General features: G+C 43.9%; 3 protein-coding genes across 3 annotated transcripts; 1 reads left to right on the top strand and 2 right to left on the bottom strand.

The window, feature by feature from the left end:
* Window positions 1–302: 302 nt before the first annotated feature.
* On the bottom strand, window positions 303–1,783 carry LOC111256731 (protein FAR1-RELATED SEQUENCE 5-like). Its single transcript, XM_022825216.1, has 2 exons — window positions 667–1,783; window positions 303–358 (listed from the first exon to the last, which is right to left on the bottom strand). The coding sequence occupies exons 1-2, from the start codon at window positions 1,781–1,783 to the stop codon at window positions 303–305; spliced, it is 1,173 nt and encodes a 390-aa protein (XP_022680951.1).
* Window positions 1,784–5,534: 3,751 nt separating this feature from the next.
* Window positions 5,535–10,876, top strand: LOC101785621 (phosphatidylinositol/phosphatidylcholine transfer protein SFH8). Its single transcript, XM_004961275.3, has 15 exons — window positions 5,535–5,645; window positions 5,796–5,884; window positions 6,443–6,734; window positions 6,997–7,093; window positions 7,208–7,474; window positions 7,565–7,642; window positions 7,821–7,922; window positions 8,025–8,074; window positions 8,151–8,250; window positions 8,401–8,499; window positions 8,592–8,705; window positions 9,039–9,168; window positions 9,647–10,038; window positions 10,232–10,306; window positions 10,489–10,876. Exons 2-15 carry the CDS (start codon window positions 5,851–5,853, stop codon window positions 10,507–10,509), a joined length of 1,851 nt encoding a protein of 616 aa, XP_004961332.1. The 5' UTR covers window positions 5,535–5,645; window positions 5,796–5,850; the 3' UTR covers window positions 10,510–10,876.
* Window positions 10,877–15,446: 4,570 nt separating this feature from the next.
* On the bottom strand, window positions 15,447–21,544 carry LOC101786292 (PH, RCC1 and FYVE domains-containing protein 1). Its single transcript, XM_014804914.2, has 10 exons — window positions 21,318–21,544; window positions 20,817–20,891; window positions 20,626–20,712; window positions 20,434–20,523; window positions 20,203–20,289; window positions 19,690–19,812; window positions 17,112–19,154; window positions 16,885–17,031; window positions 16,042–16,448; window positions 15,447–15,867 (listed from the first exon to the last, which is right to left on the bottom strand). The coding sequence occupies exons 2-10, from the start codon at window positions 20,832–20,834 to the stop codon at window positions 15,777–15,779; spliced, it is 3,093 nt and encodes a 1,030-aa protein (XP_014660400.1). The 5' UTR covers window positions 20,835–20,891; window positions 21,318–21,544; the 3' UTR covers window positions 15,447–15,776.
* Between the last annotated feature and the right edge of the window lie 1,659 nt (window positions 21,545–23,203).

Below are 23,203 nucleotides of genomic sequence, written 5' to 3'. Positions count from 1 at the left end.
TTTGTTCAGTCCAAACATGCGTATTGGTACGCATCTCCGTTGGGAAAGCACTCTTCGCATTCATAGTCCACCTCACGTAAACACAACAAGGAGGGATGCTCTCTATACAAGAATACTTCATGACACAGAAAGTATGAGCACATGGAATTCCTTCCCGCTCCAGCTTCCGGCAATGGCATCTAGCATCAACCAACGATGACCCAAAGGTACAAGTCACGTGAAACGAACGCTTGTTGTTGCCTTGCAATGAAACCTCATACCTCAAACACCCATTCTGCAATGTCACCTCTGTCACCGACCAATTACTTGATTTTTTTATCTGGAAGCTCACTTTCTGGAATATAGTTGGTGTGAAGATCTGCGCAGCACTTTTCTCAAGAACATCAGCAGAAATCTTAGTGAATGGGATAGAGCATAGAGCCCTCGCATCAAGCTCAATCTCATTCCGACGAATGCGTGATAGGCAAAACTCGTAATGCTCCATTAAATCAACTAAGGACATCTTTCGGTCTAAATGGTTGTGAAGCCTTGAGTTCAGACTCTCGCTCCTCTGATTGCTCTGCATGCCCAAGAAATGTCTCCCTCTTGTGAACGTGGCAGCCCACTTCCTTCTAAGTTCGTACATCCTATTTACCCATAGGTTATCTTCTTTGATATTATGGGTACCTCTAAACTCTCTCCAAAGCCTATCAAATTCACCCTCCTCCATTGCATGGTATATGAACTTCCTGAAATCCTTGAGCTTCGAACCACGGAACCGTTTCAGCATGTTCTGCTCTATGTGCCAACTGCACAATCTGTGATCTGCATCAGGCATGACAATCTCAATAGCTCTCATCATCGCTGCGTCCCCATCAGTAATTAAGGATTTTGGATGCTTCTGGTGCATTGCCTCCAGTAAAGCCTCGAGGAGCCACACGTATGACAAGATAGTTTCATCCGATAAAATACCGCAACCAAAGACAACTGTGCTTCGATGATGGTTAACTCCTATAAAAGGGACAAACGGAAGATTGTACCGGTTCACTCGGTAAGTGCTGTCGAATACAACGACGTCTCCAAAAACACCATAGTCTATCTGCGACTGTGCATCCGACCAAAATAGGTTCTTCAACCTGCCTTGTGCATCCACACTAAATGTGAAAAAGAACTCCGGATCTTTCTCTTGCATCTGACGCATATGATTCAACACAAATTCTACATCGCTTCCTTCAACCTTTCCCTTCTTGTACCTTGAAAAGAAATTGTACAAGTCCTGCGAAAGAAATCCAGTCTCCCATGGACCACCGTGGCTGGCCTCCATTACGTCCATGATCTGAAATGGACGCAGCCCACCTAGTCCCAGTTCTACTGCCTCCGCTTTCTGAGGATCATTAAGCCCTCGATGAGACCGCAAAACAAAAACATGCTCTGGTTTTGCAAGGGCATGTGTATGGACATCCACAAAGTCCTTCACATACCAGGTGCCAATAATTTCACTCCACTCCACATCAAGCCTAGCAGTGCATCCACAACGGGTGAGGGCACGCGGCTGTCTTTTTTGATCCATCCTTTCAAAGTACTTAACAGATCTATATCCTTCACAGGAGCACATGAGTCTTCTCCATATCACCTCTTTGGTGCCTGTCTTGTACCTAACTCTGCCCTTTCTGATACTGAACCCTTTATGGTATGCATAATCATTGTAAAACTCATAGAAATCTTCCTCCCTCATAAAAGTCTGATCTACAATACACTTATATTCTTTAGTTTCCTCCAGGCTAACGTACCCTTCTGCCTCCATTACGGTAACCTTCAACAAAAAAAATTACAGGTATTTCAACCATTTCAAATAATACCTTCGTATCAACATAGGACGGAACTGAAGTCCTTCATCCCAACCTAACTAATCAGCAATTGCAGGTTAATATTAAAATAATCAGCAGCAATTAGCTAAGCAATACAACCTCTGACCTAACCAATGCTGGAAATGATGGACTTTGTGGTGGTAACCCTCAACTGAAATTGCCACCCTGCTCTAACCACTCAAGGAATAAGCCATTGCAAAAACTTGCCATAATAGTTGCCATATGCAGTGGTTGTGTTTTTGTTGCATTTTAGAATTTGCACTGTCTTCATTATACAGAGAGAATAAAAAAATAACAGCAAACCAACAGAGCTCAGTCATTGATGAACAACACATGAGGGAATCTTATGCTGAATTGGCCCATGCAACTAATGGTTTTTCATCTGATAACCTCATTGGGACTGGTAGCTTTAGTCCAGTAGTGGTTCCATTTGCTACAGCTCTATAATCTCTTCTAAAATTTTTTTGCAGTGCTAGGTTATACGTAAGTTAAAGCTTTGTTGCTATTTCTCTCGCTTAAATAAGTACAAGTTCAATGAAACTCAGTTTTCTACAGTAGGCTAGGAAATACCTGAAACTTGTAAATTCCTTGTAAGGGAACAATTAATATGATATTTCACACTTATTCGTAAATAAAAATAACAAAGAATTTCATAGTTGCATAAATGAATACCTCCTGGAATTGTTACTGGATATGTGGGACGTGGGGGAGTGGCGGCGTGTGGGGCGGTGCCGGCGAGGCGGCGGTGGCGGTGGCCGAGCGGTGACGGCGCGACGGACGGGGCGACGTGCGGGAGGTGGCGGCGCGGCGTCTGGGCGGGGTCGGGAGACGGCGGCGCGGCGTGCCGGCGGTGACCGCGACGGGAGACGGCGTGCGGGCGGGGTCGGGGGGGTCGGGGCGGCGTGCCGGCGGTGCCCGCCACGGGAGAAGGCGGCGCGGTGTCCCGGCGGTGCCCGCGACGGGAGACGGCGGCGCGGCGTGCGGCCGGGGTCGGGGCGGCGAGCAGGCGGTCGCGGAACAGCGCCCCCGCGACCCGCGACGGGAGACCGGCGGCGTGGCGTGCGGGCGGGGGCGGAGCGGCGTCCGGGCGACGGGAGGCCGGCGGCGCGTGAAGAATGGATCGCGGGAGCTCTGGCGTGCGGGAAAAAGGACCGGAACAAATATACTCCGAATAATATATACCGCGCTAATTACTATTTTATCCATACTAAAAAAGGACTTATACTCTATACTACCAACCGGTAGTATTGTCCACAGTAAAAGAGCTCATCTATTAAGCCTAATTAGTTCATGATTTGACAATGTGGTGCTACAGTAACCATTCGCTAATGATGGATTAATTAGGCTTAATAGATTCGTCTCGCAATTTAGCCTAAGGGTTCTACTATTAGTTTTGTAATTAACTTATGTTTAATCCTCCTAATTAGCATCCGAACCTCCGATGTGATAGGGTTAAAGTTTAGTCCCTTCCTCCCAAACAAGGTCTAAGTTCCCACCGAACTGTACTGGCCTGCAGCTGATTTCAGTGTATCAGGAGTGTCAGCTGAAGCTGCCCGTCCCAAATCGCAATGGTTATTGTACGTTATCATCCTTGAAAATGCAGGGTCAAGGAACGATTAGTCAGCCATATAGCTCCGGTTGTCAAGCAACAACTAAAGAGTCAACCATTCCAACCTGCAGTTCGTGAGCTGCATTAACACCCTCATTATTTCATTAAGTGTCTTCAGAGAAAAAAGAGATTAAGCGGCAACTGCTCCAACAGGGACCCCCTAACCTCCTCAAGCTAACGGCAGACAAAATGCCCACTATAAAATCGCCAGTGTTTCGTTTGGGGCGATTTATCCTATAATTCTATTTCGTAGTGGATTCTGTATGTACCCCCACTATGGCGAACAGGTGCAGGCGTTTATTCTCCGATGAGTACCTACCATTCCTTGAAAAGTTCCTGGCCTTTCTTTGTCCTCTGTATCTAGGCATGGATCACAAGCCAAATTGTTTATTCCCATTTGAAAAAAGAACAATCTTCGTTGCAACCAGTCATGTTAACAAGTCTCTTTATTGATTAAACGTGACAAAGATTTTGGTAGTTGCTGTTAGCAGATAGGAAGTGTCCTCTATTGTAGTGCCAGAATATGGCAGAGTTCATGAATTATTGTACGGCTACGTGGCTTTGGACAGCTCGGTTGCTGCCAGGAAGCTGATTCAGCCATTTCTACAGATCAAAACGCCAAGCATCAACATCACAATGAAGCGTGATTGGAACACTCAGCCACTTGTATCGTTTGTGTCTCCATCATCGCCAGTAAAACCACGAGATCATTCAACGGATATTTTATAGCGAATTAGCCATAGGATTTCCCTCTTTCCCTTTACAATACTTTTTGGACTATAGCCCACAAAGAAGAAAAAAAGGAGCGAATTTTATAAACAAAATCATGGTGGGAAAACTCAGCCAAGTTTGGCTATATTCCACGAGGCATGTGCTTCTTGCTCGGTTATATCATATATCTATACATCCTTAATAACAAAGCATATGTTCTCTTTAATCCTTTTGTGCTCCAGGCTTTCATCAGATCACACTACAAGCTTGTTTGATTTGCCAACAACCCCGTTCCCGTGTGAGGTGATGACAGCCAAAAACTGCTTTAACATGGTTCACGGATGATTGCAATCAGTGTAACAACTAAAGATACTCAGGTAGGTAGCATAGGCTCAATGGAAGACATGGACAAAAACTTTCCTCGATGCCGGCCCCATTGATGTGCCCATTTGTTTGGTTACTGTGCTGGGCTGATGCCAGCAGAAAACACAAAGCAGTGAGCAGTTCAATCAGTTTCCTCTAGCTTATGTGCTTGTTCTTTAGCTGAAGGGAGCACCATGGCAAGGCTACTGTACTGGCAGTGGCAGTTACTATCGTCGTAGTATGCATCTCAGCAGAGAATTATTGCTATGTTAGTTTTTAGAGTTCAAAGATGGGGTGCCTGATTGAGACATGAACTAACAAGGTGAAATGATCTATGAGCTTTGAGCAGCCAACCATTAATGTAAGGTAAGCCGAGAACTGACCAACAAATTTTCTTGTTATTCTGGTCAAGAATTAAACTTAAGTTATCGGGTAGCACTATTTTAGCAACATGGCCAGCAGTCACAACTGATCAAGAAAAACAGCAAAAAAAATCCAAGATAAAAATAAAAAAAACACATCAGTCAAAAGCAATATAACACAATGTTTAGCTTGAAACACACATACACGCAAAAACAGAAATGATAGAAGTGTTGAAGTGGTCTACAAAAACAAAAATGTAGCATCATATTTTTTTATACTATATTGAATGCAGGAAGAAATTCCATTCCCTAAAAAATAATTAATGAACAATCAGCAGCTGGAGGAGTTGTCCAACGCCTCCAACTCCAACCAAACAAGTCTGACCTGGCCAAACGCTCGTCCACGCGTCGCATCACCGGCGCACGCTCCTTGGACGCGGTCTACGGTTCGCAGCCACTGCGTGTGGGCCTCCCAATCGTGCCGCTGCACGCTTCCAGAGATCCTATCCTATGTAACCGAGGCTACCAGACGCCAGAGGCACCTGGGTGCACCGGGTTCATGGACCGAACACACGCGTGTCCTGCAGCTCGACCATTCGACTGGTTCGAGTCTATGAACCGGGTCCATTTGAAAAGTGATTGGAATCCTTCTCGCTTCTCCCTCCTGAGTCTCCCACCCATTAAAATGCAGCGCGGCAGAGGGTTGGTCTCCTCCTGGACAAAATCAGCTCCCGAAATCCAAAACTGAAACAGGTAAGAACCCCACGAAATCCTCCGAGCTGCTTCCTCCCTGTGTGGGCATCAATTCATGAAAATTATTTATTGGAAAATTGTTTGGAATTTCGTTCTTTCGCGGCACAGTTCATCAACCATAGTGCTTTTCTCTGAAATGGGCGATTGCAGGGGATTTTGAGCTTGGTGCTTGCTCGGGAGACCGATTTTGGAGCCGGCGGAGGGGATGTCAGGACCCCTCGATCGATTTGCTAGGCCATGTGAGTATGAGGCGCTTCTTTCCCTTGGGCACAATGAATCGATTCCCAACGAATTAGCATATGCTGTTCCTTCGTATTGTTCTTCCTTCTTTCTTTGAAATTTAATAAGTTCATATTTCTGTTTTAATAATAATGCTATTACCGGAGGGGTAATAATAAATTGCTGTTACATGGTTGTAGCTTTATTGGTTTGGGGGGCTAAGAACCCCAACGTACTTTTGTTACAGGGGGAAAAATATCAATACAGTACATTAGTTACCACCAATTGCCTGAATTCACCTGGTCTCTGAGGGCCTTATTATAGCTGATGCTTGAAACTTATCATCTACTCATCGTCAAGGATAACCACAAAGTGGAATCGAGGCATTTAATGCTGGTAATTGACATATAACAATGTTGCTGTAACATGTGCCAACCAATAAGACATGTTACAGTTCTATTTCCCTGGAAAACATCATATTCTGTCTAGTCAAACCACCTATCGGTTACTGTTGTTATGGAAAAAAATAGCTTTCTTTGCTTTGATTTGGATATAGAAAATTGAGACGGCCTGTGCAGGTTTTGAAGGGTTTGTCCATAACGATGAAAGGAAAGAGAGCAAATCCGATGCAGACAACTCAGAAGGAGATAAGAAGACTAAAGTCAGTTCTTTCAAGAAAAAGGCAATTAATGCGGGGAATAAATTCAGGCATTCCCTGAGAAGGAGAAGCAAAAAGAAGAACGAACCTAGGGATTCCATCAAGGACATAAGGGATGTTAAAGAGCTTCAAGACGTTGAGACATTTCGGCAATGCTTAATTGATGAGGATTTGCTGCCACAACAGCATGATGATTATCACATGATGCTGAGGTACAGTAATTTCTCAGTTTTTTCCCCCTGAATAGCCTTTGAAAGGGCAGGGAGTTCCTTGTTCTCAGGGTTTTGAATTGTCTTGGGGCTGCATATATACTTCCCCTTTCATAATCATACCTTCCCAATAGCCCCGCAATAAACCTTGCAGGCTTGCACCGATAAACTATATCTGCTCATGGGGCCATGAGTAGTGCACTAGAAGAAAGCAGTCATCACCTTAGTTGAGTGGGATTCTCATTTGATCTCATTTGCATTACAGGTTCCTAAAAGCGCGGAAATTTGATGTTGAGAAAGCAAAGAATATGTGGTCAGACATGCTTAGATGGAGGAAGGAATTCGGGACCGACAAAATAGAGGTAAAGCTGAAGTTTAAATAGAGTATCAAAATATGCCATCAATATCAGTTTTGTTCTAGCTCAGAGTAACTTCTGTATCTTGAGTTCTTGACTCTTCTTGGCTCTATATCACAGGAATTTGACTACACCGAGTTAGACGAAGTTACAAAGTATTACCCACAATTTTATCATGGGGTGGATAAAGAGGGCAGACCTGTCTACGTAGAGTTAATAGGAAAAGTTGATGCGAACAAGCTAGTGCAAGTAACATCTATAGATCGGTATGTGAGATACCATGTCAAGGAGTTTGAAAGATGTTTCCAGATGAGATTTCCAGCTTGCTCAATTGCTGCAAAAAAACATATAGACTCATGCACCACTATTTTGGATGTGCAAGGAGTGGTATGTCGCGTTACAATATAGCTAAACATTGTTCTTTACATTTAAAGCCACATTGCTAAGATTTTCTTGACTTCTTTTATGTAAATTAAGGGTTTCAAGAACTTCTCAAAATCTGCGAGGGAATTAATCACACGATTGCAGAAGATTGACAGTGATAACTACCCAGAGGTAGGTAGCGATGTTATGTGGATGAAAATTTTTATTCCAGCATTTGGAAAAAATTTCAATGAAATATTCCCATGAATAATTTTACTAAAGTTAAAATAAGAAATATACTTCCTTCTTGTCATTATGTTTATCTTGGCCCATTGTTGCAATCTCTGATGCATTTTGAATGCTGTTACAGACATTGTGCCGGATGTATATCATTAATGCTGGTCAAGGCTTCAAGATGTTATGGAGCACAATAAAATCATTCCTTGATCCAAAAACTGCTTCCAAGATTCATGTATGTAATGCTTTGTTAAGCAATTATTTAATTACATCTTTCTTGAGTGATTTGGTATACACATAATAGTTACCCTTTATCATTTCTAATTTTCTCTTGAAGGTTCTTGGGAACAAGTACCAACATAAGTTGCTTGAAATTATTGATGAATGGTCAGTATCTTTTTTCTTGGGCATACATTTGTGTTGTTGGCTTCCATCCTAATTTCTATTTAATACATGCATGCAGTGAACTACCAGAATTTCTTGGTGGAAAATGCAAGTGTGAAGAACATGGAGGTTGTCAAAAATCTGACAAAGGTCCTTGGAAGGATCCTGAAATAATAAAGGTAATAAATATCCTGCTACAATGGCCCCCAGTCTTGTGAAAAGTAAAACATGATTAAATATCAAAGAAGAAAAGGGAGATGTTTCCGGATGAGATTTCCAACTGGAAAAACGTCTTAGTTGCTAATGTGAAGCATCTTCAATTTCTCCAGAGAGTGCTCAATGGCGAGGCAAACTACGGAAGGCAAATTGTGACTATATCCAGCACAGATGGAAAGATTATCGGTTATGCTAGGCCAGATTACCCAACAGTAAGTCTATAAGAATGCTTTAGTGTAGAAATTTCTAGGGACATCATTCTCGATCCTCAGTCACTACTTATTCCATTATTTTACTGAAACAGAGAAAAGGTAGTGATGCATCTGCTGAGTCTGGGTCTGAAGTGGAAGACGTAACATCTCCTACTGCATCAAGGAACCTGATTACACACCCTATCTTGACCCCTGTTCACGAAGAGGCAAGTGGCTAACCCTGTACAGATTAGTGTAATGATTAAAATCTTGATGTTACTGGCATAATCTGCATCAGTAATAAGTGGTGACACCACCAAGGGCTAAAAAATTATTGATGACAGGTCACTAAATTAGAATTGTTTTGTAAACATTCGTTGAACTGTAAATGACACAACACGCCCTTTACTTTCCTGTCGCTTTTAGTAATACATAATTTTAACCATATGCTGTGCGGACAAGTACCAAATGTAGCTTTGGGCTTCTCTTTTTAAAATGCTATTGCCCCTTTTGTTATTCTATACCAGTTATTAATGGGTAACCTCTATTTCTATCTCCAGTCAAAATTGCCGGTACATGCTTCTGCATTTGTTGCTCATACTTCTATTGAAGAAAGCATTCCTGTTGTGGACAAGGTGGTTGATGATGGATGGGGTAGTCCAAGAGCTAGTCTACAAGCATCTTCCTCAGGTATTCTATGTTGTTATATAATTATTTTTCTTTAGTGTGAAGCTCTTAGCTAAAGTTTTGCGCTTAATTTTACTTTTGTTCAAATTACCTTTCTTAAATTAATATCCACGTGTGTTCCCGCCATGACTTTCTACTGTCTATAGATAGATAACTAAACTAGCAAAAGTAAATACATGTGTACTCATCAATCCTTGATTATTTTAACCACTGTGCCAATGTGTTTCCATTCATGTCAACATTGTTTTGAGCTACATCCATTGATTGATTAGTTATTTTCTTTTACTTTTTTAAAAAAGGAACTTCAAAGGCCCCAGCTTATAATATAAGCTGAAAAGTTTGCTCTGGTTTTTGGACGTGGTTGTCAAAATCGCAGCAACATGCAATACATACGCAAAAATGCTATTTTGTATTTTTCTTAAGACAACTATTTTGTATTGTTGTGTGCTGAACCCTTAACCTTTTATATTATCTGCACCAGGTTCATTGTCCTTGAGAAATTTTGAAGGACTCCGAGCTCAAATTATCACATGGCTGACAGTCTTTATCATGACCCTTTTTGCCATGCTTTGTTCGGTCCCAAGCAAGGTGGCTAGAAGGATCTCTAACCAATCTATTAAGCATGATGACTATCATGTTGAGTATCCTCAAGAACAGGAGTACAAGGAGGAGTTCCGACCTCCATCTCCTGCCCCGTCGTATACAGAAAAGGATGTACTTTCATCTATGCTGAGACGGCTAGGTGAGCTGGAGGATAAGGTGCAGGTGCTTGAAACAAAGCCGTCTGAGATGCCATTTGAAAAGGAAGAATTGCTCAATGCAGCCGTCCGCCGTGTGGATGCATTGGAGGCTGAGTTAATTTCCACAAAGAAGGTAAGCTTGTTTTGTTCGAACCTGAAGTTTTTACGTCTCTGATCTCAGTTGACACAAACTACTGAACTAGAATTGTCTGTTACGCTACAGACAATGACACCTGTTGCATACATGAAAATATTTCTTGCCCTTTTTCTAAGTATAAAGCAGCGAGGTTCTGAACTATCTAATCTAATCCAATATCCATGATCAGGCCCTCTATGATGCCTTGATGCGACAGGATGAGCTGCTCGCGTACATCGACAAGCAAGATCTGATCAAATTCCGTGTATGTTACAGATCTCTCACGGTTATTTCCTTTTTTTTCAATCGTTCAAGAAAGAGCTGATCACGCGTGATGTCTTTCTAGCCTCTCAACTGCTGATCATTATATCCTTGTTAGTATAGTCTTGGTTCTCTATCCCAATTCCCATCTGATCAGTGTGACTTCTGTATGCATGCCATTTGCAGAAAAAGAAGTTCTGCTTCTAAGAGCTGGACGGGGAGCAGCTGTTGTTCACACGCATAGCCGTTCGTGTATATTGGATTGCGGCTAATGTGTTGTGTGTATGTATGTATATTTTGTTGGTCCGTAGAAGTGTGTAGCTGGTAGTAAAAACTAGGCGTGCCGTCCGGCGTCTTTGGGCGTGTTTGGCTTGTTTGCTAGCTGGCCTTGCCTAGGCATTTCTTGTTTCGTGCCTGTTGAAACAGGACGATATATCAGGTGAAGGTGTTTTGTATGCTCTACCCTGTCAGGTATCTAGCACTTGCTAGCATAAGCTGTAATCTTGCATGTTCTCACAAATGATTGCGTGCTGACAATAATTGTCGTAAACGAGCTGTGTGCGCTCTTGTGCTACCCACGATCTGCTTCGTGCGTTCAGGGCTATAGGTGTGCATTCGATCCGTCGGTTGCATCAAGCAGCACACACGCGAGCGTTTGTTCCTCGAACACACACGCGAGCGTTTGTTCCTCGAGTTAAAGTTTAGTCTGTGTCACATCGAATATTCAGAAGCTAATTAGGAGGACTAAATATGAATTAATTATAAAACTAATTGCACAGATGGAGGCTAAATGACAAGATGAATCTATTAAGCTTAATTAATCCATCATTAGCAAATGTTTACTGTAGCAGCACGTTGTCAAATCATGGACTAATTAGGTTGAATAGATTCGTCTCGCCGTTTAGCCTCTATCTGTGTAATTGGTTTTGTAAATAGTCTACGTATATCCTAATTAGTATCTAAATATTCGATGTGACAGGTGTTAATAAGCAACTGGAACTAAACGCCCCCTAGTCTGCTGATACGAATCAAATTTGCAAGCAGCCTTCAACAAAAATTACTGAAAAAAAAAGAATTGGCAGCACAACAAAAAGGCTGCCGCGGTTGGAGCATCCATCAGCCGCCTGCTTTTTATGCCATGAGATTTTGCTAGTATCGTGCTTGCCGCACGGCTGTTTACTGGGTTAGTAGTATCCATCAAGCCAGAGCTTGGATGAAAGAGATCGGAGTGCAGCGCTGTACCTGATTGCTTGGACTCGGAGATCGTTCAGAATACTTATGAGATTTGCTAACTACGTGGTAGACGCCTCCGGATCGCGCTTTTTGTCTCACGGTAACCCCTCCCGCGCGGCCGATGTGGGACTAAACCAACACGTATCAGCGACATCGCGCGGGGCTCGGTGCCTCTCCCACCGCGGCCATTGTCCCGCGCCCGCGATGCCCCGGCCGATCGACGAGGCGCACGAGCGGCGCCGCGGCGGCGTCCATTGGAGCGTCGCGTCGCGGGCTCTCGATAGGGTGGTGCGAGCGGCGCGCGGTTGCAGTCGAAGTCGAAGCACGGGCACGCCGCACGCGACGCGGCGACGGCGCGCGTGCGCGTGGAGTTGGGCGCCGGGACGCGGCCATCCTTCGCCGCGCCTGTGCGTCCGCGTGCGCTTTGGCTGCCTCGGCGGTCGTCGTTGGCCGGCGCGCGCATCAGGAGCGTCAGCTAGAACGAAATAGCAGGGTAAGGAATTAAGGATGCTGCACTTGGCGACTAGTGCGGGACCGGTGAAATTTCAGGACATCACTTGTGAAAGACTTTATCTGTAAAACACAAAAAGTAACATAAATTAATTTATTAACAAATTTGCATGATAGCTACCTGATTTCGAGTTAAGGACTCAAATCTAGCTACATGGTGGGGATGGACACCAACTAAGCTATGCACATTTTCCTCCAATTTGTAGTACAATTCGGTACACACAGAACGAACGGAATATTCAAATCCTAAATGAAATGACGGGGATGGATCATGGGACGGGCGGGCATGAGCTGGGCAAGGGTAGGACCGGGCCCATTCGAGACCCAGACGAGAGGTAATTAAGAAAATAGTTAACTAATTGGTGGTACGCTTTAAAATTCGTGCCAAAAAACTAAAAGATGAGTGCTGAAGCAGTTCTCAAGAAGTTTATGATAGATTTTGACAAGGCACGTGGACCGTTTTTTTTGGGCCGGTAACCAGCATCTATATGGCGGTGGTCCTGGCATTACAGATTTAGATTCCTTTTTTGAGCCGTGTGCCCAAGCCGACCATGGGTGGATGGAGCTGCTGGTTGATGAGAAAGACATTGCACTCTTTACTGCAGCCACAAAGGTCAATGTCAACAATGGCCACATAGCAGAGTTCTGGACATCAATCTGGATCAAAGCTTCAAAGGCACTTCCCCAGAGGCCCTGTTCCTTAACCTGTTCAAGCACAGCAAGAGGAAAAATCGAACTGTGGAAGAGGCCCTGCAGGAGGACCAATGGATCCGAGACCTCATGCGCGACCTTACAGTTGAGCTATTGTCGGAATATGTTCAGTTATGAGCGCTTATCGAGGAGGTTGGCTTTTAACCCAGCAAACACAGCTGGTGATGAGATACTGTGGACGCAAAATGTTGGCTTTTAACTACACGGCAAAGTTTGCGTCCGATAAAAAGTTTCTTCCTGTGGTCACGAGACGGTCACGTTCATTCGTCATACTAAATCCAAGCACCCGAGTGTTGGGCATCAGACAGGTTTACAACTCCGTGAATGGCCGAATGCATGTTTTTGTCAGCTCTGTTACCAGAACCTGGAGACCGCTCATCACCTTTCCACGGCGAGGACCATTCGGCAAGTGTTCAGTAATTGGACAGGTTGCAATTGCTAAGCCCGTCTACCTGCTGGGAGGCAATAGCACAATTCCCCGTCAAAAAGGACAATCATCCGCTCGATCAACTTCCTACTCCGACCGTCGAAGTAGGCAGCTATATATCCAGCCAACTTTCTGATCCCGGTTGTAGTCTGATGATGATCCGATCGATCGATATCCCGCATTGAAGTGAACCTAACTAATGGATCTTTTAAGTTGAGGTTAAGGAACGAGAAGATTTTCGGAGTAACTCGATTGCAATTAGCACCAAAATGAGAAGGCACCTAGTTTCAGTCCATCGGCTGCACCAAAGAACACACCTTGGCATTATACATCTCTAATCTGATGTCTACAATGAAATTTGCAGGATCGAAGAAAGACGCGTACGTATAAATGACAATTGCCTGTGTCATATAAAACCGGTTGGCAAAAGATTTCAAATAAATTGCATGCGTTAAAATTAATCAGGTTCAGTAATAATGGCAAAAGAAAAAAGATCTGCTTGATTGGTACAAGCAGTGTCCAAATCTTTTCTGTCTATATTTTTTATTAAAAAATGGAACCACCAAAAAGACTGCCCCCATATGTTGCAAAGAAGTATTGGCAGCACCCAAAAAAAAGCTGCCACCTGCAATGAAATGCCCTGTTCATCGGTTAGCATATATATTTTATCGTGGACTGTTTGATGCAAGGACTAAATTTTAGTCTTGCACTTTTAGTTCAAAATTTAGCTCTTGGGATCCAAACAGGAGGGGTTAAAAGTGACAAATGGCTAAACTTTAGGCTAAAAATTTTAGCCCCCTAAGAGGTCCTAAAAGGGGCTAAAAGTGCTCCCAAGACCACAAATTCCACCCCTGCCCCCCTTTCCTCTCTCCTCCGCGTGGTCCCTTGCCCCTCCCGCACTTCCTCTCTCCTCCGCCTCCCACGCCCGCCGCCTCCGCCGGAGCCCGCCGCCTCCGGCCCCCCGCCACCTCCGGTCGGTCCCGTCGCCTCCGACCTCCCGCCTCCTCCGCCCCCACCGAGCCCAAGCTGCCGCCTCCTCTTCTGCCTCCACCTCACCTCGCGCGGAGATCCGTCAGCGCAGGGCGATGGCGCACCGGCCCTCGGATCTCGCTGCGCGACCCAGCGTCGCGTGTGGTGGGTGACCGTCGGCAGCGGCGGTGGCTTCTGGTCACCGTGCGCACTGCGGATTTGGAGGAGGAAGAAGGGCGGTGAGTGCAAAGGTTGGGGAAGAAGGTGTATGCGCCAGGGGCAGGCAAAGAGGGTAATAGTGTCTTTTTCAACAACATTTCTGGATTTTAGCCCATTTTAGTCCATGGATCCAAACGGTCCAGCAGGACTAAATTTTAAGGGCTAAAGTTTAGGAGCTAAAGTTTAGTCCATGAACTACTAATCCAAACACCACCGTAGTGTGGTTCATCCACATCACAGTTGAGGATAATATACACCAAGCGCTGTACGTACCAGCTGCAGGATGGCGCCGCCTACGAGGTTGCCGGTTGGAGAATCATCATCATCACAGCCTGTTTACCTTGAGGGGTTTGCGCTTGACCCGTGCTTGCCGCACGGATGTTTAATGGATTAGTAATGGTCAAAGCTGAGGGATAGATATCATGAGGGGTTTTTGCTTGACCCGTGCTTGCCGCACGTCTGTTCAAATCTGCTAATATAAGTGCAGGTCAAATGCTTATGAGGATAGCGCTGTACCCGACGAGGCGCACGAGCGGCGTGGATCAGTTGGGTGCCGGAAGGCGCTGCTAGCTGCCTCGCCGGCGGCTCGCTGTGTCCGCGGTGGAGCTCGGCTGCCTCGATGGCTGACTGGCTGTCGTTGCATTGGCCGGCCGGCGCGCGCATGAGCGGAGAAGGCTGCGGGATTGCTGTTGCCGTGTGGCCCGCAGGTAGGAAGGAGGGTGGGCCGGGTTCTGGAACCAACCGTGAGGCCCAGCTTGCAGACATGCCAGGCGCGGGCACGGGGCGGTGCCGCAGTAGAGGTGCATGAGGATCTTTCGCCGCCGGCAGGCCGATCTGCTTGGCCAAATAAAGCATGCATGCATTTTCTTGAAGGATACATGTAACATGATCACCTGAAACATTCTAAGCTCGCTTACCTTTACCTCACTCGAGAGCATGTCTTTCTTTTCAGCCAAATGAAAAAAAAAGAATCTACTTTCTTCATACAAGGTTCGGCATTGTAACCTCAAGGGGGGAAAAACAAAAGGATGAATGGATATCAAAATCCTGAAACAAAAGGTTATGCGAGGTGTGAAGAAAGGTTTCACAACAAGCTACAGCCTGTCGCTTTGTCAGGAAAGACACCACGAACTGCCAGCTGCCATGTTCAGTAAAGCAAGCACAAAAGGGATGATGAAGACATATGTCTTGCATCTTCCCAGTTCGCAATCTAAATCCAGTAATCTATAACACCAGAACACAGCCGCAAGAGATTGGACTTCCTTCAAGCACCGATCGGAGCGCCATTGTCCAATGCCTCTCCCGCCCAATACCTCGTCTGCAACTAAGCTCAGAAGGGTGGATGATCCTACTTTTTTTCCTCACAATGCTGGGATGTTGTGTTCTATGACAGTTTCTGATGAACCTAGTTAGACGGATGGTTGTATTTCCTGAAGACTCTCTCCTGGTTCTCCCTCCACCATTCCTCGGCCTGCTGCTCCGCAAATCTCCTCTTGCTGGTCGTGGGGAAAAAAACAAAGAGAGTAAATGATCAGCTCCTGGAAACAAATTTTATCTTGACATAAAGTGAAATTTATGGTGTTTTGGATGTACTACGAAAGTGATTGGTACTGATAAGGTTCAGAAATCAATGCTGTATTCAGGAAGAGGGCCTGTGGTAGCTAGGTTACCTGAATCTGACACGCTTGAAAACTTTGGTACCATCTCTCAGCTGGATGAGTGTCACATACACCCCTGGTTCAAACTGCTCAATCAGTTGCACTTCTCCGTGAGTACCGAGCTTTGGCGCAAAGTCACCATTAGCTTTCGTGCTGTTTTCCATGATACGGTGGCATGGAGATTCACTCGTCAAGGAAGTGGCCGAGCTACTGGCAGTTCCACTGCTTCCATCCTGAGACAACATCAGATTTCCCATGCTTGCTGACCTCTGATGCGCTGTAGCATGTGCACGTCCACTGGCACCAGTGACTTCCAGTGGATGAATACCTTGCCCTGTAAGAAATCTCTCTGATTGACTTTGCAAGGCTTTTAAGCTGTCAGCAGTATCACCGGGCACCTTATCTGCGATACTCTTGAGCTGAAGAATGAATGGACGTGATACAGTGAGCATCATCCAAGACAGATCCAGCAAACACGTACAGACGTACAGTGAAAAAACCTTTATTCTATGAGCTACTACAAAGCTTATATTTTTTTTCCTCGAATTACGTAGGAGAGCTGCATGTCATTTGTTTAAGAAAGAAAACGTACACAGACCAGAAAGGACAAAGGTTATATCAACTCAGGTTATTCTATGTTCCAAGGTAACAATAAATGCTTTTAACATTATGCTTATTTCATTCACAACATTATTGAAGCACACCCCTATCTGTATTTGATTTGGATTATAGAAGTCATGGTACTGTAAAATGGTAGATTATTGGGTCTCAAGTACGCATCATGGTAAGCACTTAAAATTTCATCGTGAAAGCTCAAGAGCTGTGTATGTATGCAGAACTAGTTTAATACTGTACCTCATTGTCAAGAAACCTAATGAACTCCAAGACACTATTACACCTCGAAGACTCTTCTGCAGCTATAGAGGAAGAATTTTCAGTTTTTCTTTCCGATTTCTGCAGCTGTTCCTCTTGGGCATCGCATTTTTGTTTCAATTTGTTTACCTGTTAAAAGTTCAATAAGTTTATCAGTGTCAGCTAAACAAAATTATAGTAGCAAAAATATACAGTATTCTTAATCATACCTGAGACTGCAACTTTGATATATCTTCATTCAGCCCATCTTTAGTCCTCTTCAAGTTATCAGTGTCACTTTTACCACAGAGAGGAGCTGCTGCAGGTGGATTTGCCTTCTTCATGAGAGGAGACGGTGACATAGGCATGGCCATTGGCATTGCAGCTGCCATTGCCATGGGCTTTAGACTTGGGCCAAACGTTCCACCAAAAGCGAGATTGTTAAAAGGTAACATGGAAGGAACTTGGCCTGCCTTCATCATGGACATCGGATCTGGTTTTATCTCATTTCGAACTGCTTTTATCTCAGCTTGCTTGAGTGGTTCTGCTGGTGATCCTGTTGCAAGCCTGGAAGGCCTTATCTCTGGCCTCTCTGACTTGTCTTTGCTATCTACGGAGCGACGAGCATTGACATTCCTTTTGTGATATGAACTGTTGCTGCTGGTCTCTGCAGTTTTCAGTTTCATGAAGCATGAATCGCATACACGATGTGGTTTGCCGGGAGTTGGTGCCAGAGCAGCTTTCAGTACTTTTCTTGAACTACATGCATGGCAATGGACAAGACCACAATTGTAACAATTGTGTCTCTTTCTTGTGAAGCCAAATGGTTGCCTACAACCTGAGCAGACAGACTGATCTGCACCTGAAACCCACTTATGTATACAAATGCAGGTAGTGAAATTCGAACCACATGCAATACTTTTAACATGACGATCTTTTAATGCTTCCACAAGGGTTGGTTTTTTCTTATCTTCCACACCACCGTGCCCCAGCCTACCATTGGCTCCCATCCCCCATGTATATACTTCACTTCGTGAAGTCAAGACTGCAACATGGCATGAGCCACAGGCGATCTCTTCAACCAATTCGCCTGCCAACCTATCTTGTACCAGGCTAGGTTGTTTACCATCAGACTTTGGATTCCCAAGCTGACCATTGCTAGAGCTCCCCATTGTGAAAACATGACCAGATGTAGCGAGGGCGATGGTCATACTATGTCCACAGGCCACCTGATGGAAGTTATAATCAATGAGAGATTGAACACATGTAGGAACTAGCCTAGCATCTTTATCCCCATGACCTAGGAGATTCTTGTCTCCAGCACCCCAGGTATATAGCTTCCTGGACACCACATTCACGCCTGCCTGATTACTGGTCTCCACAATAGCTGCAGAATGCCAGAGTCCACAGGCTACTTTCATTGTTCTGAATCCACTCAAAGTTTCAACTTCCTTTGGGTATGCAACACTTTCATGATTTCCATGTCCAAGAGCGCCAAATGTCCCATCGCCAAAAGTGAAAACTTTCCCACTTGACGTGGTCAGTGCTGAATGCCATGAGCCACATGCAACAGACAGTATCTGAACCCCTTCTAAAGGTCCTGAGACTTGTTTTGGAAGCCAGTGGCTAGTTCCAGCACCATGTCCAAGCAATCCAGCATTGTAGTATCCATCACCCCAAGTATACAAATCACCAGAGGAAGTTACAGCACATGTATGGAACTCCCCACACGCAATATATTCTACATTTGACACTGCTAAGGCTTCAACAAGTTTAGGACGGCTAATATCTGCATCAGTCCCATGACCAAGCCGCCCTCCAAGTTCTTCACCCCATGCGAATACTTCTCCTTGCCTAGTAGTAAGAGCAATGTGCCTGGAACCACAGGCTATCTGCTGTACGTCCAAAACAACATCTGATTCCAGCGGTTTGGGAATTAAAATGTCTGCTTTGGAGCACAAATAGTTTGAAGATCCTTCTGCGGGGATCACGTCAGTCCAGACCTCACCCCACACATAAACATCACCAAGGGATTCAATGTCATCTTGTCCAGAACCTTGACTTGAAGAACTAGGAACACTGCTGGAAATGCTAACCCGACCACCGTCTGTACTTGCTCTTAGCATATTTGCACGATCCGATCCAACATCTGCTTTTGCTGAACTGAGAGAATTGGTTGCGCTGTAAGCACCTGAGTTAAAAGTGCGTGTAATACTTGAGGCAATATCTAGTGTCGTATCATGAAAATTGTTATCTTGATAGTGTGATACTTCCTGAAAAGGAAAAGGAAAGAAACATTTAGTTCGAAAATTCTGCAACATTTGACCAAAGGTAAGGCAGAGTCTAACTGAAACAAGAAATCTTAAGTGGATAAACTATAACTAAGTAGCGGTAGTTTATTAGATGCTAGCTAATACACAGCACAAATAAGAACTAAATGGTGCCTCCATGCTTCGTTTGTCGGTCAAAGCCATAAATCACATCCACGATTAAGTTATAGTCTCTTCTAGATAACAATTATAACCTTGTACAATCAAGAAGGATAAAATGTCATGATTTATGTGCGCATCACAGTATAATATAATCACAGTATAATATAAATGCAGCTTCTCAGGCATCTTACTTCTGGCTTTTCATAGAACTTGACTTCAAAACAAAACTTAGATTTCCCAACCAAGGCCCAACAAATGTACTGATGAAATCTGAATCCAATCTCAAATACTTAAACTAGAACTCACAGAAAGAAATTGTAACATATTCGATTTCAGTGTAAACAATGTGACCAGCTATTCAAGAATATCAACTCACATCAGAAACTGAAAGCCTATCACTTGGACCATCAGTCGAACAACTTTTACGGCCTGAAGTAGAAGTAATAAGTGTCTCAAGTGTTGAAAACCAGACTTCAACTTCAGCTTGATCCTTGCAAACCTGTAGATCAGCTAGAATCTCATGTAACTAATGTCTTCCACAGATCATAGTATTAGATATACCCAAAGAACTTGACCACGGGGAAATGACATCCCCTGTAGATCAGCTAGAATCTCATGTAACTAATGTCTTCCACAGATCATAGTATTAGATATACCCAAAGAACTTGACCACGGGGAAATGACATCCCCTGGTTTTGTCTTAAATAGGGGGGGTACCAGACTCTGGTTGGCCAAAAAAACTCATGAAACTTGAAACTAGTTCTCATGGAGGTACCCACATTTTGGGAGCCCTCGGGTTTGAGCTCAAGTGGATGGCCTCTTTCTTTAAACACAAAACTTTTACCACTAGTTCATTAGAAAAAAGGAGTACAAAACATCTACATCTTACCAGGTCAAGGGAACGTTGACCTTTCTTGTATATCAGAGAAAATGATAGGTAGTCCTTCTCAGGGTGTAAAAACCTCCTAAAAACAGCCTAGCGGGAAAAAAAAAGATGAATTCATTTATGTCAATCCCTATGCCTTAATAAACTTTCTATCATTAAAAACTGTGATTGTGACTGTATCAGCAAAGCAACCATCTAACTCAGTGGTAACTGCAAAGTGGTGTTTTGGCTTACAGTTCTCTGTCCAGGAATGATTCTAGAGACAGAAGACAGTACAAGGTACTTCTCTTTGCTGTGGGAGTACCAAACTAGTGTTGTTTCATCCTGTAATGCAAAATCATCGAGGGATGTTATGTTGTTTCTTTATTGCAAAGAGATACTTGAGAAGTTAAGATTGGTATTACACTAGTGCATGTAAGAACTTACACTAGAAAGTCTGAACTCACGAATCTTTGGTTTTCCCTTCCGGCTATACTTGATAAGCTTGCTGCCTTTTTTGAGAGTTATAAGGGCCTTCGGGACATAGAAAATGTGTATGTGTTACTATTTCCAATTGTTTAGCGCATAAGCACGTGCTCAGTCAAAATAGAATATAAGGGCGGCATTTAGGAACTCACATTATCATCGGGTGTCATCTAAACAGTAACATGTCAACATCCTATTTTCAGGTATTGAATCTCGATCACCTGCAACTGCACATAAACATTGGGACCTCGGCATCACAAGAAGTTATTCAGAACAAATGACATGAAACGTCGTTTTCAATGATATCAGAGAAAATTATACATTGAATAACAATAAGGAATTTGCAGTCCGATCCACCGTAACACATACGTTCTTATATGCAATCAACCCATGCACAGATAGATCTCCTATCCACCCAATGCTGCGTACCATTTTTTTTCTGAAACATTATTAAAATGGTTTGATATTTCCAAGACAGCAGATTAACAATTGAGCGCTGATGCAATAAACAAATAAAAAATGAAGCGGAATGAATCGATGAAATACTCGACCACCCAACACATTAATCCATTCCGGGAAAAATGGAAGATTCGAATTCGTAGGCGTACAACAAAATGCGCAACCCAACCGAAGCAAAAGCCCGTCTCGCTTACCAGCAAGAGAAGAAATCAATTGGAATTCCTACGGATCTCCACTCCACGCCAGTCTAGGGCGGACGAGGACGACCAGGGAAGGGCAAGGGGCACAGCTGCGGTGGAAGGATGCCTTGATCTGCATGGAGGGAGAGGGAGGCGTGTTCGGCGGGGAGGAGCCTACAATAGCTAGGGAAGGAACGAGCGGTCTGTGCTTTCGGTTGAACTCGGTCGCGTTGAACCCACCCAGTACGCAACACAAGGGCATGTTTGGTAAAGTTCCTGCGCTCAACAAGGTACTAGTTATTCATAAATCTTCTTAGCATGATGTGCCCTTCTCTTTCTAATGCAATATCTTACCAAAGAGTTTCTCCGTCGCTTTTCTAAACCTTACCGAGTGTTTGGATACTGAGGTGCTAAACTTTAGTATTGTCACATCGGATGTTCAAATGCTACTTAGGAGGATTAAATATGAGCTAATTATAAAACTAATTGCAGAATCCTGTGCTAATTCGCAAGACGAATCTATTAAGCCTAATTAATCCGTCATTAGCAAATGGTTACTGTAGCACCACATTGTCAAATCATGGACTAATTAGACTTAATAGATTCGTCACGCGAATTAGACTCCATCTGTGCAATTAGTTTTGTAATTAACCTATGTTTAATACTCCTATTTAGCATTCAAACATCCAATGTGACATGTGCTAAATTTTAGTGGGGGAGTATCCAAACACCCCCTAAAGGGAGCAATTTCGAAGTAAAGCTTCTTCAGGACTTTCTCCATCGGCTCTTGGCGAAACCTTACTAAATGGGCAATTTAAAAATGGCTCCATCACCGAAGCCAGGAAGAAGCTACGCCAATTTCTCCTCCATCTCCAAGCATTAAACTGACTGTAAAATTACTCATATTGTCATTAAGAAGCCATTTTACCAATACATTTTCAAAATAACTTTAGCTCCACTAGCCGCTCCATCAGAGAAGAGCTGGAGCTCCACCAAAAACCTAAGATTTGACTGTCTTTGTTACTGCAAAATCGCGTACTCCAATTTTCAGATGATTTTCTTATTGGAATCATCATCAGTAACAATCCTCGTCGTCCTCCTACTTGCGGAGCAGGTCCAGGCCTTCTAAATTTTGGCCCAAGAGTAGCAGGCCTTGTTGGGCCAAATTCATTTCGCAACGGTTCGGGAATTCGGCCCATCCAAACAAATCCTCGGCCTGAATTTTTTTCCTTCTTCCACCAAAGTATGCATTTCCAAAAAAAGAACAAAGCTTGCATTGCATACATGTCCATTTTCTCAATAAAATAAAAGGAAAGGAAAAGGAAGCTTGGATACATGTCTATTATTTTGTCAAAGTTGTTTCTTTATGCAACTGAAAATTGAAGTTTTAGGCTCCTGATTCGTGAGCCACCGTCCTTGAATTTCTTTTGAGGGCCACTCTTAAGTATGGAACACTGATAATTTTGTCTGCGTTCGGTGCCTGACGCGGGTGAAACAAATTAAAATCGGCAGTTTCTAATCAGAACTTTGGTAATTTTAACTTTGGTTCGCACTTTCTAATCAGAACTTTGGTATGGAAGTGCGAACCAAATTCAGCATTGCACTTTGGTTCGCTAACACGGCATAAGCACGCCACAAAGAAAGGCCACCCAAATGTGAGCCCCATGAGTGATGAGCCCATGGACTCTAATAGCCACAGTGAACCCAGAGCCAGCGAGTCCGTGTTGCCCCCTTGCCCAACCCAGCACCTGACGGTTGAATTGACTCGTTTGCACATCCACGCGCCAGTCAGTCTCTAATAGCATCTCACCAACGATCACTTGCCTCGTAGACTATGGGTCTGTTTGAATGCTGTTGGGGGAAAATATTAACGACCTCCTAGTGTCCCTTAAAATAATAAT

The sequence above is a fragment of the Setaria italica genome, chromosome III (genome assembly GCF_000263155.2).
Source record: "Setaria italica strain Yugu1 chromosome III, Setaria_italica_v2.0, whole genome shotgun sequence".
Classification (NCBI taxonomy): Eukaryota; Viridiplantae; Streptophyta; class Magnoliopsida; order Poales; family Poaceae; genus Setaria; species Setaria italica.
Note: the sequence above shows the minus strand (reverse complement) of the source record. Positions and strands in the feature narration are given on the sequence as shown.

Bases quoted from the DNA above. Each gene is read 5' to 3' on its own strand.
- LOC111256731 (XM_022825216.1), bottom strand. From the start codon at position 1,783: ATGGAGGCAGAAGGGTACGTTAGCCTGGAGGAAACTAAAGAATATAAG. The intron at 359-666 runs GTACCCATAATA...AGTGCTGCGCAG, and splicing joins GCTTTGGAGAGAGTTTAGAG to ATCTTCACACCAACTATATT.
- LOC101785621 (XM_004961275.3), top strand. From the start codon at position 5,851: ATGTCAGGACCCCTCGATCGATTTGCTAGGCCAT. The intron at 8,251-8,400 runs GTAATAAATATC...CAATTTCTCCAG, and splicing joins AGGATCCTGAAATAATAAAG to AGAGTGCTCAATGGCGAGGC. The intron at 8,706-9,038 runs GCAAGTGGCTAA...TTCTATCTCCAG, and splicing joins TGACCCCTGTTCACGAAGAG to TCAAAATTGCCGGTACATGC.
- LOC101786292 (XM_014804914.2), bottom strand. The intron at 16,449-16,884 runs GTACAGTATTAA...TTCATTCTTCAG, and splicing joins TTAGGTTTCTTGACAATGAG to CTCAAGAGTATCGCAGATAA. The intron at 15,868-16,041 runs GTAACCTAGCTA...CCCCACGACCAG, and splicing joins TTCAAGCGTGTCAGATTCAG to CAAGAGGAGATTTGCGGAGC.